This window comes from Pongo pygmaeus, chromosome 3, assembly GCF_028885625.2.
Source record: "Pongo pygmaeus isolate AG05252 chromosome 3, NHGRI_mPonPyg2-v2.0_pri, whole genome shotgun sequence".
In the NCBI taxonomy this organism is placed as follows: Eukaryota; Metazoa; Chordata; class Mammalia; order Primates; family Hominidae; genus Pongo; species Pongo pygmaeus.
In genome coordinates, this window is record NC_072376.2 from 131,176,184 (window position 1) to 131,193,360 (window position 17,177).

Below are 17,177 nucleotides of genomic sequence, written 5' to 3' on the forward strand. Positions count from 1 at the left end.
ATTTTGCTTTGGTAAAAACAGGATTGACAAATAGACACAATAAAAAAATGATAAAGGGGATATCACCACTGACCCCACAGAAATAAAAACTATCATCAGAGAATACTACAAACACCTCTACACAAATAAACTAGAAAATCTACAAGAAATGGATAAATTCCTGGACACATACACCCTCCCAAGACTAAACCAGGAAGAAGACGAATCCCTGAATAGACCAATAACAAGTTCTGAAATTGAGGCAGTAATTAATAGCCTACCAACCAAAAAAAAGCCCAAGACCAGAATAATTCACAGCCGAATTCTACCAGAGGTAAAAAGAGGAGCTGGTATCTTTCCTTCTGAAACTATTCCAAACAATTGAAAAGAAGGGACTCCTCCCTAACTCATTTTATAAGATCAGCATCATGCTGATACCAAAACTTGGCAGAGACACAACAAAAAAAGAAAACTTCAAGCCAATATCCCTGATGAACATCAACGTGAAAATCCTCAGTAAAATACTGACAAACCACATCCAGCAGCACATCAAAAAGCTTACCCACCACAATCAAGTCAGCTTCATCCCTGGGATTCGAGGCTGGTTCAACATATGCAAATCAATAAATGTAATCCATCACATAAACAGAACCAATGACAAAAACTACATGATTATCTCAATAGATGCAGAAAAGGCCTTCAATAAAATTCAACATTAAAATTTGATAAAATTCAATAAAATTTCAACATGTTAAAAACTCTCAATAAATGAGGTATTTATGGAATATACCTCAAAATAATGAGAGCTATTTATGACAAACCCACAGCCAATATCATACTGAATGGGCAAAAGCTAGAAGCAGTCCCTTGAAAACTGGCTCTAGACAAGGATGCCCTCTTTCACCACTGCTATTCAACATAGTATTGGAAGTTCTGGCCAGGGCAATCAGCCAATAGAAAGAAATAAAGAGTATTCAGATAGGAAGAGAGGAAGTCAAATTGTCTCTGTTTGCAGACGGCATGATTCTATACTTAGAAAACCCCATCATCTCAGCCCCAAACTCATTAAGCTGATAAGTAACTTCAGCAAAGTCTCAGGATACAAAATCAATGTGCAAAAAAATCAGAAGCAATCCTACACATCAACAATAGACAAGCAGAGAGCCAAATCATGAATGAACTCCCATTCACAATTGCTACAAAGAGAATAAAATACCTAGGAATACAACTTACAATGGATGTGAAGGACCTCTTCAAGGAGAACTACAAACCACTGCTCAAGGAAATCAGAGGGGACACAAGCAAATGGAAAAACATTCCATCCTCATGGATAGGAAGAATCAATATCATTAAAATGGCCATGCTGCCCAAAGTAATTTATAGATTCAATGCTATTCCCTTCAAACTACTATTGATATTCTTCACAGAATTAGAAAAAAAAAGAATTAAAATTTCATATGGAACCAAAAAAGAGCCCATATAGCCAAGGCAATCCTAAGCAAAAAGAACAATGCTGGAGGCATCATGCTACCTGACTGCAAACTATATTACAAGGCCACAGTAACAAAACAGCATGATACTAGTACCAAAACAGACATATAGACCAATGGAACAGAACAGAGACCTCAGAAATAATACCACACATCTACAACCATCTGATTATCAACACAACTGACAAAAACAAGCAATGGGGAAAGGTTCTCTATTTAATAAATGGTACTGGAAAAACTGGCTAGCCATATGCAGAAAACAGACACTGGACTCCTTCCTTATACCTTATACAAAACTCAAGATGGATTAAAGACTTAAGTGTAAAATCCAAAACCATAAAAACTCTAGAAGAAAACCTAGGCAATACCACTCAGGACATAGGCATGAGCAAAGATTTCATGACTAAACCACCAAAAGCAATGGCAACAAAAGCCAAAATTGACAAATGGGATTATAATTAAACTAGAGAGCTTCTGCACAGCAAAAGAAACTATCATCAGAGTGAACCGGCAACCTACAGAATGCAAGAAAATTTTTGCAGTAACTCCATCTACAAGGAATTTAAACAAATTTACAAGAAAAAAACAAACAACATCATCAAAAAATGGGCAAAGGATATGAACAGACACTTCTCAAAAGAAAACTTTTATGTGGCCAATGAACATACAAAAAAAGCTCAACATCACTGATCATTAGAGAAATGCAAATCAAAACCATAATGAGATACCATTCACACTGTTGAGGTTCTGGAGAAATAGGAACACTTTTATGCTGTTGATAGGAATGTATATTAGTTCAACCATTGTGGAAGACAGTGTGGCAATTCCTCAAGGATCTAGAACCAGAAATACCAATGGGATTGCTGGGTATATACCCAAAGGGATATAAATCATTCTACTATAAAGACAAATGAACACGTATGTTTACTGCAGCACTATTTAAAATAGCAGAGACATGGAACCAACCCAAATGCCCATCAATGATAGACTAGATAAAGAAAATGTGGTACATATAAACCATGGAATACTATACAGCCATAAAAAGGAATGAGATCATGTCCTTTGCAAGGACATGAAGCTGGAAGCCATCATCTTCAGCAAACTAACACAGGAAGAGAAAACCAAACACTGCATGTTCTCACTCATAAGAGGGAGTTGAACAATGAGAACACATGGACACAGGGAGGGGAACAACACACACCGAGGCCAGTTAGGGGATGGGTGGCTAGGGGAGGGAGAGCATTAGGGCAAATAGCTAATGTATATGGGGCTTAAAACCTAGATAACAGGTTGATAGGCAGCAAACCACCATGGCAAACATATACCTAGGTAACAAACCTACACGTTCTGCACTTGTATCCCGGAACTTAAAGTAAAATTAAAAAAATAAAATAAACAGGATTGAAGGGAATTACGAGCCAAATTCACATGTCTGTATGAACCAGTTCTCTTTTTAGCAATCTTCTGAACATCACCACACATCTGTCAGCAGTACAGAAGCCCTCAAAAGTCATGGCCAAGGGCACTTACCAAGCTGTTTTTTGTACTAAAGACAACTCTAAGTGTAGGACATTGAAATATATTATGGACTTAATAAAACATGCTTGCTTTTAAAATGTGTTTGAAAAGGACTACTACAAAGCAACCAATGGGTTTGATAACCTGAGTTAGATCTTTCCTATATGAATAAAGTATATATTTCTATGGAAAATAAAAGTTCCTCTGGGAGAACTGGGTCTAGCCAGGCTTTCTCAAACTGTATTCCAATGATCCCTGCATCAAGACCAGTAGGGATTATTAAAATGCAGGTACCAGGGCCTCCTCCAGACCTAAAAATCAGAATTTCTGAGTATAAAGACTGGTGATCAGAATGTTTTAAAACTTCCCAGTTGATTTGTATATATCATAAACCTTTTGAATCTATGGTCACCCAGAAGCGTACTAAAGCAAAACAAAACTGGTTGGCTGAGAGAAAGAGTTTGCTGTAAACTCTCTTCTACCTTCTGAATTCTGACTCTTTTCATGAACAAAACTTAAAAGAATGAGCAGCATATTTATATTTGCACCCTGAGAATGAAGCAGAGCATCTGGCAAATAGCAGAATAATCAGAAAAATATTTGTGGATTTAAACTGAGCAGTGTGGTCATGAAAGGCATAGTTTATAATAAATAACATACTTTTTTTCACATGCACCTTTCCTCTCCTCTTCCCAGCCTTCTCTAAAGAAAGAGAATGCTTACTGCATTGTCAACAGTGTTTGCACCAGGACCTATGTTTTGCTTTTTATTCTTGGTAGTGAGAGCCATGTATCCTCCATACCTAGAGCTTAGTAGATTCACAGGGTTGTTGCTAGGAAGTATAGATAAAGCTTCCCACACTTTTCTCTTAGTTACACTTTGACAAACAGTATCTGTTTCCTCTCTCATAAATACTAATGTATGTGGTATTTGACATTTACCTTTTCCCTTTTTACAAAAACAAATTCACAGATAACCATCTTGCTATACACATCTATATCTCACAGACTAAAAAGAATTTTTTCAGTTGTTAATCAAATAAATATTATGCCTTTGGCAGTTTCAAATGATGTGAGTTTTAAGCAGCTAATTAGTTCTTTTGGTGACAACTAATTACTCATAGTGTGTTTATAGCAAAAATTGTTTTATAAATGCAATTGTCACTTCTATTGACACTTTCCATCTCATTGGAATCTACAAGTATAATAAAAATAATTTATTTTGATCAATTCCATCTTAAATAAAATAAAAATAAAACCTCAGTCCTGAAGTACTCTTAAAATTGTAAAAGTATCATCTTTAGGAAAAGACTAATATCTGCTTCTCCTGAACTAGCAGCCTTTTCAAGCTTTTTCTTTGTTTCTTTCTATGCTGTACAGAAATTGTTGTCAGGTGAGGAATTCCCAAGAAGTGAAATGACATTATAAATGTCATAGGTCAGTACATAGGCAAGGAAGAAAGGCTGTCTAGAAAGCAAGCTAACTTTTTAACCAAAACATTCTTGTTATATATCTGTTTTTGTCGATTCTGTTGCTTAATGTGCATACCTTCCTAACAAAAAAGTAACAAAGAAAGAGAGGTTACATGTTCAGCAAAAGACATGCAATATTCCATGTCTATAGAAAATATTGTGATTCATGAAAAAAAAAGTTCAAAAAGAAATTGAGATGTATTATGTCCTGACAAATTATATTCCCTTATGGCCTTTAGGGGCACAAAACAAATCTTAGGCTTGAGTACAGAGTCTAAAAGGGTCATAAGGTGACATGCATTACAAAAACATTAAACTGTCCTTTAGCTTATGGTGCACCTTGCATTATATTAAAGTGGGAATATAAAAATAGAATTGAACATTTGGGAAAAGTTCCATGCTTGGAGGCTAAGTAGGTTTTCTTTTACAGGAGTAAGTTCAACACCTTATAAGTATCACCTTAATTCTTACAAATCAGGTTCAGTTTCATGAAAAGCAATGTTCTTTACTAGCTCATAACTCATTTTGGGTTCCATCTGTCTTTATCAGAAAGAGTAGCATTTTTTTACTTTCCATAGTCATGCAAGTAGAGAGTAGCTCTTTGCTTTAATTGTCAGAATAAAATGTTTTCTGAGGTTAAAAAGTGAATTCAAAGGGATTTCAAATGTATTAGTATCATGAGGTTATTAGTATCTCTGTTTCCCATTTTCTGTCCCATGCAGATATTATTCAAGTGAAATATGACACATATAGACTTACTGACAAATCTTTCATAAAAATAAAGCAAGAAATTTGAACTTACTAACCAAGTTAAAAATATACATTTTTAAAATTGTATTTAAAAAAATTTTTAGGAGAAAGGTGACCAGAAGTATCATTTTTCTACCTTATTAAGCTACACTGAAAAATGTGGCATGTAAAACAAATGAGTAAAGACCACCTGCAACAGACATTAGAAAAAAACTTCCAAATTTAAGAATGATTTTCATAAGTTTCTCAATCACCTAATGTTCTGATAAATTTTACAGGAGAAAAAGAGGAAATTTAAGTCACAGAATTGAAGTTGCTATTAAAAAATAACCAGAAGGTTTAATTTTTAAAGTCTCATTTTTTAAGAAAGACTCAAAATGGTAAAAGGCTTAGTTCCCAATTCCATGACTGCATTGGTCTGCTGGTAGAGACAGCTATTTTAAATCACTCACAAAATATTTTGTTTGCAAAAGTTCAAAGATTTAATATATGTTAAGGCAGAGTGAATAGAAATGCAAATATTCTTGATCACAATGAAGCTTTTTATGTAAAAGCCTGCAGGATTTGTTCCATAGGATATTACTACTTCCTCTTATTCATAGTTGTTAAGTAATTACATTTTTCTTATTTATTGTGTTAAATCTTAATATAACTTTTTCTCTCATCTCTGTCACATTACCTCAATGAATTTTTTTGAATATTTCTTTCAGCCTCCTAATGAATGACCTATTAAATTCATTATTATGATTATAGCAAACCACTGCTACTATTCATTCACATGACATTATATACTTTAGGAAAGTACTATTATCACATGAATTATTTTATGATCTTTTTTATAGCAGCATAAATGCCACAATGGTTTTCTTTGCCATTAAAAATCTCATGCAGAATTCATTTGTCAACACTAACCAGCAAAAATTATCGCATTCACTTAAAGCAATAGCTTTACAAATACCCATTCTACATCTACATCCCAGACCAATGCAGTCTAACCTGCAGAGTTCAAATTTATTTTATTATAAAAAGTTTCCCGCACTTGCTGTGATTGTCTTTCAATGCATGGATTCAATCTAGGTCAGCTGCTTCCATAGGAAGAGTCAATTTTATCTAGCCAAGCATTAAAGATTTTTCTTAAAGGAGATGTTTATATTGGGAATAATGGAACTAAAGAATGTGAAAAAGGGCTTGAGAAATATACAGGTTGTTATTCAGCATCAGTCTCATTGCACCAACATGGGTATACGGCAGCTATTGATGTTGAATGTATTTTTTTGTTATGAAATATAAGAAAATTTCAGGGAAAAAATGCTCAAGTCTTGCTGATAACACATCCTCCAGTATGTATTAATATAATGAGGGTTTGAGGGACAATGTCCCAAATCCAAAAACACGCCATCAATTGAAACCCTGTGCAGACTACTTAAGCAAAAAAACTAGCATGTCTGTGATTATACTGCCCTCTAGTGTCAAAATAAATGTTATTTACACTGAAGTTCATTTGCTTTTTTCAGATCAGCATTTTCATGACCCATTTGTCCAACTATGGGAATGACCGACTGGGATTATATACATTTGTTAATCTGGCCAACTTTGTGAAGAGCTGGACCAACCTGCGACTTCAGACTCTGCCTCCAGTACAACTGGCCCACAAGTATTTTGAGCTGTTTCCTGATCAGAAAGACCCTCTCTGGCAGGTAAAATTAATTAAATAATTGATATAACCAGTTAATTCCAGGAACGTAATTCTGTGAGATATCCCAAATTTGAAAAGTGAAGGCACCTGAAAAAACCTGCATTTTGGAAATGTTAGTAAATTTCAGAAACTACTCCTTCCTAAACTGTAGTCTTGTATCATTGCTACATATTGCACCCAATTCCCTGTTTCCTTACGCATTGGAAATTATGGGATTCGGAAAGTTCAGTGACAGATTCAATGAATATAATGTCTTTAATCAGGAGTGAGAGAGAAATCTACAGGTTGCAATAGGCTGGAAGAGTAGAAGATGGTAAACAGGTCGTTTGTTAGGCAGGTAGCCTTTGAACACATCCCCATATCTCTAACGACTACACCATATTAAAGGATCTCTGAGAAGAGTTCAGAACTGACATCTGCCTTCTGAACCACGAAGTACACCAACAGCCAACAGCCACCAAATGTGGACAGCTTTCAAAAGTATTAATTGGGGATTAATATGGGGGAAAGCATTTCATGGGAAAATCACTGAGCTTCTTAAGATAAAATACCACATGAATATAGCATATTCAGATGACTCTGGGGGTAATCTAGATTTCAAAGCATAAACTCTTATGCATCATAGAATTGCAGGAACAACTTTGAATTTAAATTGTCCACTCCATGATCTATGAAAAATAATAATCTTGGTAAATAATTACATATTGCTTATTATATGTCAGACTGGGCACTTGACATGTGTTAACTCATTTAATCCTCACAACTACCTTAAGTGGTAGGTACAGTTATGATTTGCATTTTACAGATGAAGAAACTGAAGCACAGAAAGGCTGAGTCAATTAAGCAAGGTCACACAGCTAGTGTTTTGCAGAGCAGGAATCAGTTGTAGGCCATCTGGTTCCAAAAGTTGTACTTATTAATCACTGTTCTAAACACTACTAGAGTTACAGACAGAGCTGATGGTAAAACAATAACAATCATCAGAAGTAGAACTCAGTAAATTTTTACCACAGATTGAAGTCGTAACTCTGAACTTTATAGTCAATGCATTCATCTTCCAACCGTAAGTTAATTACCTCCTCAGCACACACAGATAACTCCAAGAAGAGACATAACTGCACATTTAGCAGGTTAAAGTTGGTGGTTGTGGACTTATGACTGCATATTACTTTTCCGTTGTTTTAACAAGCATCTTTTCATTTTAACCACCACGAAACATCACCAAATGTTAGCCAATGGAAAGACATGCAATTTTCCTGCTAATTTAACCTTACTTTTAAACTGAAATCATTATTTCAGGTGACAATTTTTAAACTGTTTTTTTTTTTCCAGAAGAACAGCCAAAAAGAATACTCTCACTTTAGTCTTAACATCTGTTGCTCATTAAAAATAAGCAGAAGTCTTATTTAACTTCACATACCTATGGTATTAATTGACTAGAAATAAAAAAGTGGTACTGTTTGCCCATTCCTGAAATAATATTAAAGGGTACTGGAATTCTTCCTCCTTTTCTACATAAGATATACTTTGTTCTTAAAATGAAAGGTGTTCTAAATAGGACTGGTGCGGTGGATGTCGGTGTTAAATATTATACACCAAAAGCAGAATCCCTAAGGTAGTAATTCACCCTCATTATTCCCTTTTGCTAAAACTTAGGACTTTCTAGCACCATAGTCTATAAAGTTACATTTTTAGATATACATTTATCAACCTTTGACGGCAGCTGAGAGGTATCTGCTGTCTCTTTAGATAGTAGTATTTTGGCCAGATCCCTATCCCTTTGAAGCACAGCTGGAAAGCTCAAAGTTACTTAGAATAAACATCTGACAACTTATATTTCAGTTATGTATTGAATACTGAGTGTATCATCTTTTAGGTTAGCAGGAAGCATAATCTCTGCCCAGTAAGCTAACTATTAAAAAAAAAATAGAACTGCTAGTAGCCAATTAAACTCTTCATGCTATGAGACTGTTTACTCAAAGTGGAAATATTGCCCCTCTCCAGCCTCCTCTGTAGACTCTCAACCTCAAGATAGAAGGGAGTTATTCAGAACTTCCATGATGCCACTTCAGGGCTTTCATTTTTTTAAAAGAGCCTATTTTTTATCCCAGCGTTTCCTGGTATACTTTTAAAGAACACAAGTTGGAAAAGCTGGCACACAATGGACACATTCATGAAAAAAATACATCTCTATGTTCTTCTCCCATTTAGAATCCTTGCGATGACAAACGCCATAGAGACATTTGGTCTAAAGAAAAAACTTGTGATCGCTTACCAAAATTCTTGGTAATAGGACCCCAGAAAACTGGTGAGAACTTTTTATGTTATGATTAACGAGTGTAAAATTTCTGATGACTAGACAATGAGTTCTTGTCACAATAAGTTCGTAAACTTCCCATAACTGCTAATGAATGAATAACATGTTTTTCTCTGACATGATTTTCATTTAGCTCAGTAATATACCTAAATGTTTATCAAAGTGTTTTTTAAGTGAAGGGAATAAAACAGATGTCACACTGTTCAAATATCCAGCAGTCAATTTGGTGGCACATGTTGTTGTTTCTTTTTTTTTCCTACATGTTTTAATTGAAAAGTATTGTAATTAACACTTACAAAATCAAAGCTAATCACTGGCAGGATTGTACCAAAAGTCAAGAGGGACACAGATAAGTACCTATAACTCTTTATAATAAATCCCTTCTAGAAAAATGGTCCCTTAGGCTGCCACTTTCCTAATATTGTTTATTTGTAAACTATTTCTTGCAGAGATGACTATTTTTTAAAAGTCTGAAAGATGTTTCACAAGCAGAATTCCTAGACATACACAAAACTTTGTGCTAAGAAAGGTGTTTATTCATACCCAGGAGAAATCTTTTGCACCTTTTCTTAAGTTGATGTGCAATTTTTTTCACCATAAACTTTTTTTTTTTTTTTTTTTTTGAGACGGAGTCTCGCTTTGTCACCCAGGCTGGAATGCAGTGGCGTGATCTCAGCTCACTGCAAGCTCCGCCTCCCAGGTTCACGCCACTCTCCTGCCTCAGCCTCCTAAGTAGCTGGGGCTACAGGCACCCGCCACCACGCCCGGCTAATTTTTTTGTATTTTAGTAGAGACGGGGTTTCACTGTGTTAGCCAGGATGGTCTCGATCTCCTGACCTCGTGATCCGCCTGCCTCGGCCTCCCAAAGTGCTGGGATTACAGGAGTGAGCCACCGCACCCTGCCTATAAACTTATTGTTTCTAAGAATCAGTATTAAAATCAAGCCTCATGGAAGCTTTAAACTACCAGACATTCATGCTATATCCTGCGTGATAAATTATTTGGGGCCCTTGGTTACCGGCTTCACAGAAAACAGCCTTTACAATCATATTGCTTGCTAAGGAGAATACATTCCCTCTCCTCATTGATCCAGAAATAACTGAGGAAAATTCTGTGCAAGGTACACAGGGAGTTTAGCATGTTCATTTTTTTCCTTAATGTCATTTGCAGATATCAATCTGAAAACAATAATAAACATGACAAATACTTACATTTTTCTTGTCCTTATTTATTTCACTTGTCCTTATCTATCTAAAGTCAAAAGGCAACTAGGAAAACATTTAAACTAAAATCTCTTCAGTGAACTCCCAGTCATCACATAACCTTGTCAAAACTGATAACATCCTGAAGGCTTGGTAGCATTTTGCTTTAGAAAGTCCTGCAGGATTCACTTCCTCTCGTGTTGTGCTGGATATGCAGACATTTTGATATCATGGTTAGATGGTAGAATTATTACTTGTCCTCTTAAACTCAATTGGGTTTCCAAATGCTTGTTACAATTTGGATATGGCATTTGTCGTTGGAAAAGACCTTTTATAGAAATTGATTCTTTTTTATAGAAATTGATTCTTCCCAGTTTTGTTGAATATAATTTACATGCAATAAAATCCACCCATTTTAAATGTACAATTAGCTGAATTTTGAACATTGCACAGTTATGTCCAGCACCACGTTCAAAATACAGAACAGTTGTTAGCCTAAAAAAATTTCTCCCTGTTGCTTTGCAGTCTATCCCCCCGATCCCCACCACATCCCCAGCCACAAGCAACTACTTTATACCACTACAGTTTTGCCTTTTTTAGAAATTCACATAAATGGAAGCATATAGTGTGTAGTCTTTTGTAACTGACATCTTTCATTTAGCATAATACTTTTGAGATTCATGTTGCTGTATATATCCATGTTTTGTGAAATTGATTTTTTAATTAAAGTATTTTCTCATATCAGTTACATGAGAATTAAATAGCTTCATTTTTAACTGTACTTTTGTCAAAAGTATTTTTCTGGGCCAGGCGCGGCGGCTCATGCCTGTAATCCCAGCACTTTGGGAGGCCAAGGCGGGTGGATCACCTGAGGTCAGGAGTTCGACACCACCCTGACCAATATGGTGAAACCCTGTCACTACTAAAAATACAAAAACTAGCCAGGCGTGGTGGTGTGCACCTGTAGTCCCAGGTACTCAGGAGGCTGAGACAGGAGAATTGCTTGAACCTGGGAGGCAGATGTTGCAGTGAGCCAAGATCGCATCAGTGCACTCCAGCCTGGACAACAGAGCGAGACTCCCTCCCAAAAAATAAAAAGTATTTTTCTGGATAATTTTGCACAGATTTCTAGTTACCTGGATATTCAAATATTTTTCAGTGTTGAGGCTGACAAAAATATAAAACTGAAGATTTATAGATGGTTATTTAAATGTGTGTCTATGATTATGTAGTTGAGTTACCACTGATAAAATATATATGCAGGACCGTTTATTCAGACCCAAGAATATGTACAGGTAAAGACAGAATTCAGAAACCACAACTTAACAATTTTTTAACACTGATAAATTACATTATGCCTTTTACTGACTATGCAAAATAATTAGATTACATCCATTTTTTCTGTTTGTCTAATTAATGCTGGTCATGAAAGGCTATTAAAAGTGAACAAATGTATTTAATACAATTCTTAAAAATAAGATTCAGAAAAGAATGTTTTCACTTGATCTAAGAAAGGAATTAATCTCTCTGCTTTTTTTTTCACATTATAATGGCAATACTTATTTCCAAAAAGATATTTTTAATTTTAAAAATGCCTCATGCATTTTTCTGGATTATATCTCATATATATAATTGAGATTTAAATGTATTTAATGTATTTATTTATTATAATTCTAAGTTACATCTCAATAAAGTTTTTATCTGGAAAAATGCCTTTTAAATATTCAGATATGGCACTCTTTAGGTGATTTCACCTAGGTTACCTCGCTAATCCTCATAAAACACTGATAGCTAAGTATTTTCTTCCCCACTACACAGGTAGAAAAACTAAGACTTAAGAGAGGTTAAATAATTTTTGTTCAAATTCACACAGCTGCTAAGTACAAGAATAAAAATCTTGATCCCAGAATTTACCTGACTTCAAAGAACATGCTCTTTCTACTTTACTATGGATTTCATGTAATGGAGCTTTTTTCCTCCAATAAATTTTAGATATTGCTTCATAGTTATTCTAAGTCAGTGATTCTCAAGGGTGGTTGCCAGAGCAGCAGCATAAGCATTACCAGAAAACTTATTAGAAGTGCAGGCCAGGCACTGTGGCTCACGCCTATAATCCCAGCACTTTGGGAGGCCAAGGCGGGCAGATCACGAGGTCAGGAGATCGAGACCATCCTGGCTAACACGGTGAAATCCCGTCTCCACTAAAAATACAAAAATTTAGCTGGGTGTGGTGGTGGGTGCCTGTAGTCCCAGCTACTCCAGAGGCTGAAGCAGGAGAATGGTGTGAACTCAGGAGGCGGAGCTTGCAGTGAGCTGAGATCACGCCACTGCATTCCAGCCTGGGCGACAGAGCGAGACTCCGTCTCAAAAAAAAAAAAAAAAAAAAAAAAAAAAGAAGTGCAAATTCTTGGGTTATAACAATCAGAGATACTGGGATAGCACTGTGCTATCTGTGTTTTAACAAGCCCCCCAGATGAATCTGATACATGCTAGTTAGAGGACCACTGTTTTAAGGCAAGCTTGTGAAGCACATTTTTACTCTGTATATCACAGATTACTGTTTTATTCCCTATAATGATTTATGATTACAGACAAACTGTTCATTGTTTGGCTCAGATATAATTTAAGAAGACTACCTCTTTCAATTCATTTTTTAAGACAATATTGCTGTTGACAGAGTTATTTTAACAATTTTTCTATTGTATAGATATGGTAGATTTAAGTAAATAAATATTAAAGAAAGCTTAATTTATAAATACTTAAATAGTATTTATTTACTGAAATATTGCCATATTTGTACCATTTAAGTAAATAAACACTAAAATACTACCTTACTTCCATATTCATACTATTTAAGGGCTGGGCGTAGTGGCTCATGCCTGTGATCCCAGCACTTTGGGAGGCCGAGGTGGGCGGATCACCTGAGGTTAGGAGTTCGAGACCAGCCTGGCCAACATGGTGAAACCCCGTCTCTACTAAAAATACAAAAATTAGCTGGGCATGGTGGCAGGCGCCTGTAATCCCAGCTGCTTGTGAGGCTGAGGCATGAGAATTGCTTGAGCCCAGGAGGCAGAGGTTGCAGTGAGCCCAGATTGTGCCACTGCACTCCAGCCTGGGCAACAGAGCAAGACTCCATCTCAAAAAAATAATAATAATAATAATAATAATATTTAAGTAAATACTAGCACATTAATGCTATTTAAGTAAATACTATACTATCATATTAATACTGTTTATACTACTATTTAATTAGTACTATTAATAGCATATTAATACCATTTAAGTAAATAAATACTAAATAAAGCTTATCTGAAAAATAAGAAAATTCGAAGTTTTGTACAAATGGCAACATGACATAATTACTAAGCAAAATTAGAGTAATTTCTCCAAGTGAGAGAAATATTACAAGGCCATGTCTTATTACTATTGCTAGCTATTGACCTGGAATATAATTATCAAGTCCTGCTCCACAGATTGTATAACAGTGTAAATAATAGTATATTTCTCTTTTAGGAGTAGCCAATATATAGAAATATCTTTATATTATGATCTTTTAAACACAGTCACAGTTACAAGTATTAAATACATGGCTAAATCTTTGAAAAACTGAACCCAAACTGCGTTACTTTCTCTTGTACCAATCTGACTAAGCTGCACCCTTTATCTCCTCATTTAGTCTTATAAAACCCTAATTGTACAGTTTATGACATTGCTCACTTTTTGAAAAATCACACCCTTGCTCCTCAATAGTCACAAATATATATGCGTACCTGTGATACACCATTCTCTTCCCTAGTAAATGCAAATTCTGTAAGTTATGTCGCTAAGAAAGGGCACCATTTTTTTTTTCAAATTTAGCAATTTAAACAATTTTTGACACTACTAAGTACATTTAAGCTTAAGCAAACTTGTGGAAAGATTAAATTCTGTCTTGAGTTTAATTAGCTTTCATAGGCCTCAGGAAGAACTTAATATGAGAACCCAAGTATTGATTTTGGTAATGTAATATGTTAAATAATAATATATTTCATTTATATAGTGCCTTATTACCGTCAAAATGTCTTCAAGTACATGTCCTTTCATTCTCAGAGAAAATCTATTAAATAAGTAGGCAGGTGATTTTCCATTAAGAAAGCTGAGACAGGCCAAGAGAGGTGACTCACTCCTGTAATCCCAGCACTTTAGGAGGCCGAGGTGGAAGGATTGCATGAGCTCAAGTGTTCAAGACCAGCCTGAGCAACACAGTGAGACCTCATTTCTACTAAAAATTAAAAAAAAATTAAAAATTAGCCTGGCACAGTGGTACATCTCTGTAGTCACAGCTACTTGGGAGGCTGAGACAGGAGGATCCCATGAGCCTGGTGTCGAGGTTGTAGTGAGCCATGATTGCACCACCAGATCCAGCCTGGGCAATATAGTAAGATGCTGAAAAAGAAAAAAGAAGGAAAGAAAGAAAGAAGGAAAGAAAGAAAGAAAAGAAAGAGAGAAAGAAAGGAAGAAAGAAAGAAAGAGAGAGAAAGAAAGGAGGGAGGGAGGGAGGGAAGGAAGGAAGGAAAGAAAGGAAAGAAAGAGAGAGAAGGAAAGACAGAGAAGAAAGAGAGAAAGAAAGAAAGAGAGAAAAGATAAAAAGAAAACTGAGACAAACAGAAGCTAAAAGACAAAGTCACAGACAAATCAGTCATTGAGCTGAGATTGAAAGCCAGTTCTCTCAACCCCTGCAACAGGCCTCTTTTCACACCACACTATCTCCATTTTTTAGAACCTGCTTCTATTAAACTGCCGATTATCTATTCAATTTATTTCCAGGAGTAGTTGTAACAAATCTGTTTGGATCATTGTAATATTTATTAATGACTTTAAAGTGTTAATCATAGGAAATTGTGTTTTCATTTAATTAATTCCTGAACCTCTATTGTCTTTCCAGGTACCACTGCTTTGTATTTGTTCCTGGTTATGCATCCTTCCATCCTTAGTAACTCCCCCAGCCCAAAAACCTTTGAGGAGGTACAGTTCTTTAATAGAAATAACTACCACAGGGGGATTGATTGGTAAGATGGGTTATTAGTATAAATCTAAAAGTATATGTACTGTGCACAGTATAAACTTAGCACTAATATTTAGAAACATCTAAGTTTGTAGTCACAAATAAAAGTTAACCTCTGTGACTTGGAAATTCATTGAATATCATAAAGGGGCTCAGAAATTTTTCAGAACAAACTCTTCTCAGTTTATAAAGAGACTTGTTTCCCCAAGAGGATCACATGTAATTTCAATTGGCATTAATTTTCTTTGATGGTAATTATAGACATTAAGTCAGAAGAATAGCATAATATTCAGAAATTTAATTCCTTTCTACTCGTAAGGAAAAAAAATTTTCATATATTTTTCTTCTTGTGCACTTTTTATGAAGTGATGCTATAGCCAACAAATGTAATTTTCTATTTTCTTTGGCACATAAAAGGAAAAATAAATAAATAAAACTAGAAATGTTTGTATATTACATGAGTAATCAAAGCTATAAAAAACTATCAACAATATACAGAATTTAATTCTTGCCTTTGAATCAAAATTAGAAATATATCAACCATCTGAAGAAAACATTTAAAAACTAAAAATGTCAGAATACACAAAATACAGTCATGTAGTAGAGATAGATGGTACAAACTAACATGTTAATCATTAAATGTATCTAAAGGTCTTGCTATGAAGGTATAATGCTGGACAGAGGGTGGTATAAAGGAGTGAATTATAATAATTCTGCAGCATAAATATATTTTGCGTGTATTTTAGCATAGTCATATATATCTCTGTTGTCAAATTGCATGATCTCAATTTTATAATTATCAGTCCCCTGAGGAGCTGCTTATGAGAAGTCCAAATGGAAAGGAAAAGAAATGGATTGAGTATAATTTGAGCACCTACTAGGATTTACGTATATTCTAATTGTTATATATTTCACTGCCAATTTTTCAGTTCAGGGTTTCATATTGATTAATTGTGTGGTGTTACATAACAGCTGGAAAATCAAGAAACCATCAACAGTGGCCAGGCACAGTGGCTCACATGTGTAATCCCAGCATTTTGGGAGGCTAAAGTGGGTGGATCACTTGAAGTCAAGAGTTTAAGACTAGCCTGGGCAACATAGCAAGACCCCATCTCTACCAAAAATATAAGAATTAGCCAGGCATGGTGGTGTGCACCTGTGGTCTCAGCTAATTTGGGAGGCTGAGATGGGAGGATAACCTGAGCCCATGGAGGCTGAGGCTGCAATGAGCTGTGATTGCACCACTGCACTCCAGCCTGAACGACAGAGTGAGACCCTGCTTCAAAAAAAGAAAAGAAACCATCGACTACTTCAGCTGTATTTGATCACTGACTCAAATATACATGCCAGTATATAATTATAGAATAAAATGATGTTAACATCAGGACTAAAAGGACTGAATAAAAACTGCTTTGGAGGTGGACAGGAATGTATTAGTATTACATTCCTGTCAATAATTGGATTCCCTAGGTTTTTTTTTCGAAAAACATATTTTTGAAAAATTTATGGTAAAAAATTATTGCAACAGTTATTCTTAATTTTTTACCATAAATTTTTCAAAAATACATTTTGATCATCATGTGGCTAGGTACTCTAATAGGAACAAAAAGTCTGGCTGGGCACACTGGCTCACACCTGTAATACCAGCACTTTGGGAGGCTGAGGCGGGCAGATCACCTAAGGTCAGGAGTTCCAGACCAGCCTGGCCAA

At 35.4% G+C, this 17,177-nt stretch overlaps 1 protein-coding gene across 3 annotated transcripts in view; it reads left to right on the top strand.

The window, feature by feature from the left end:
* Window positions 1-17,177, top strand: part of LOC129035728 (bifunctional heparan sulfate N-deacetylase/N-sulfotransferase 3) — a 224,059-nt gene that overhangs the window by 177,376 nt on the left and 29,506 nt on the right. For all 3 annotated transcript variants that reach the window (XM_063664056.1, XM_054486497.2, XM_063664055.1), the window contains exons 7-9: window positions 6,723-6,905; window positions 9,116-9,212; window positions 15,348-15,471. In XM_063664056.1, the coding sequence (XP_063520126.1) occupies window positions 6,723-6,905; window positions 9,116-9,212; window positions 15,348-15,471 (404 nt within the window). The remainder of the gene's footprint in view (window positions 1-6,722; window positions 6,906-9,115; window positions 9,213-15,347; window positions 15,472-17,177) is intronic.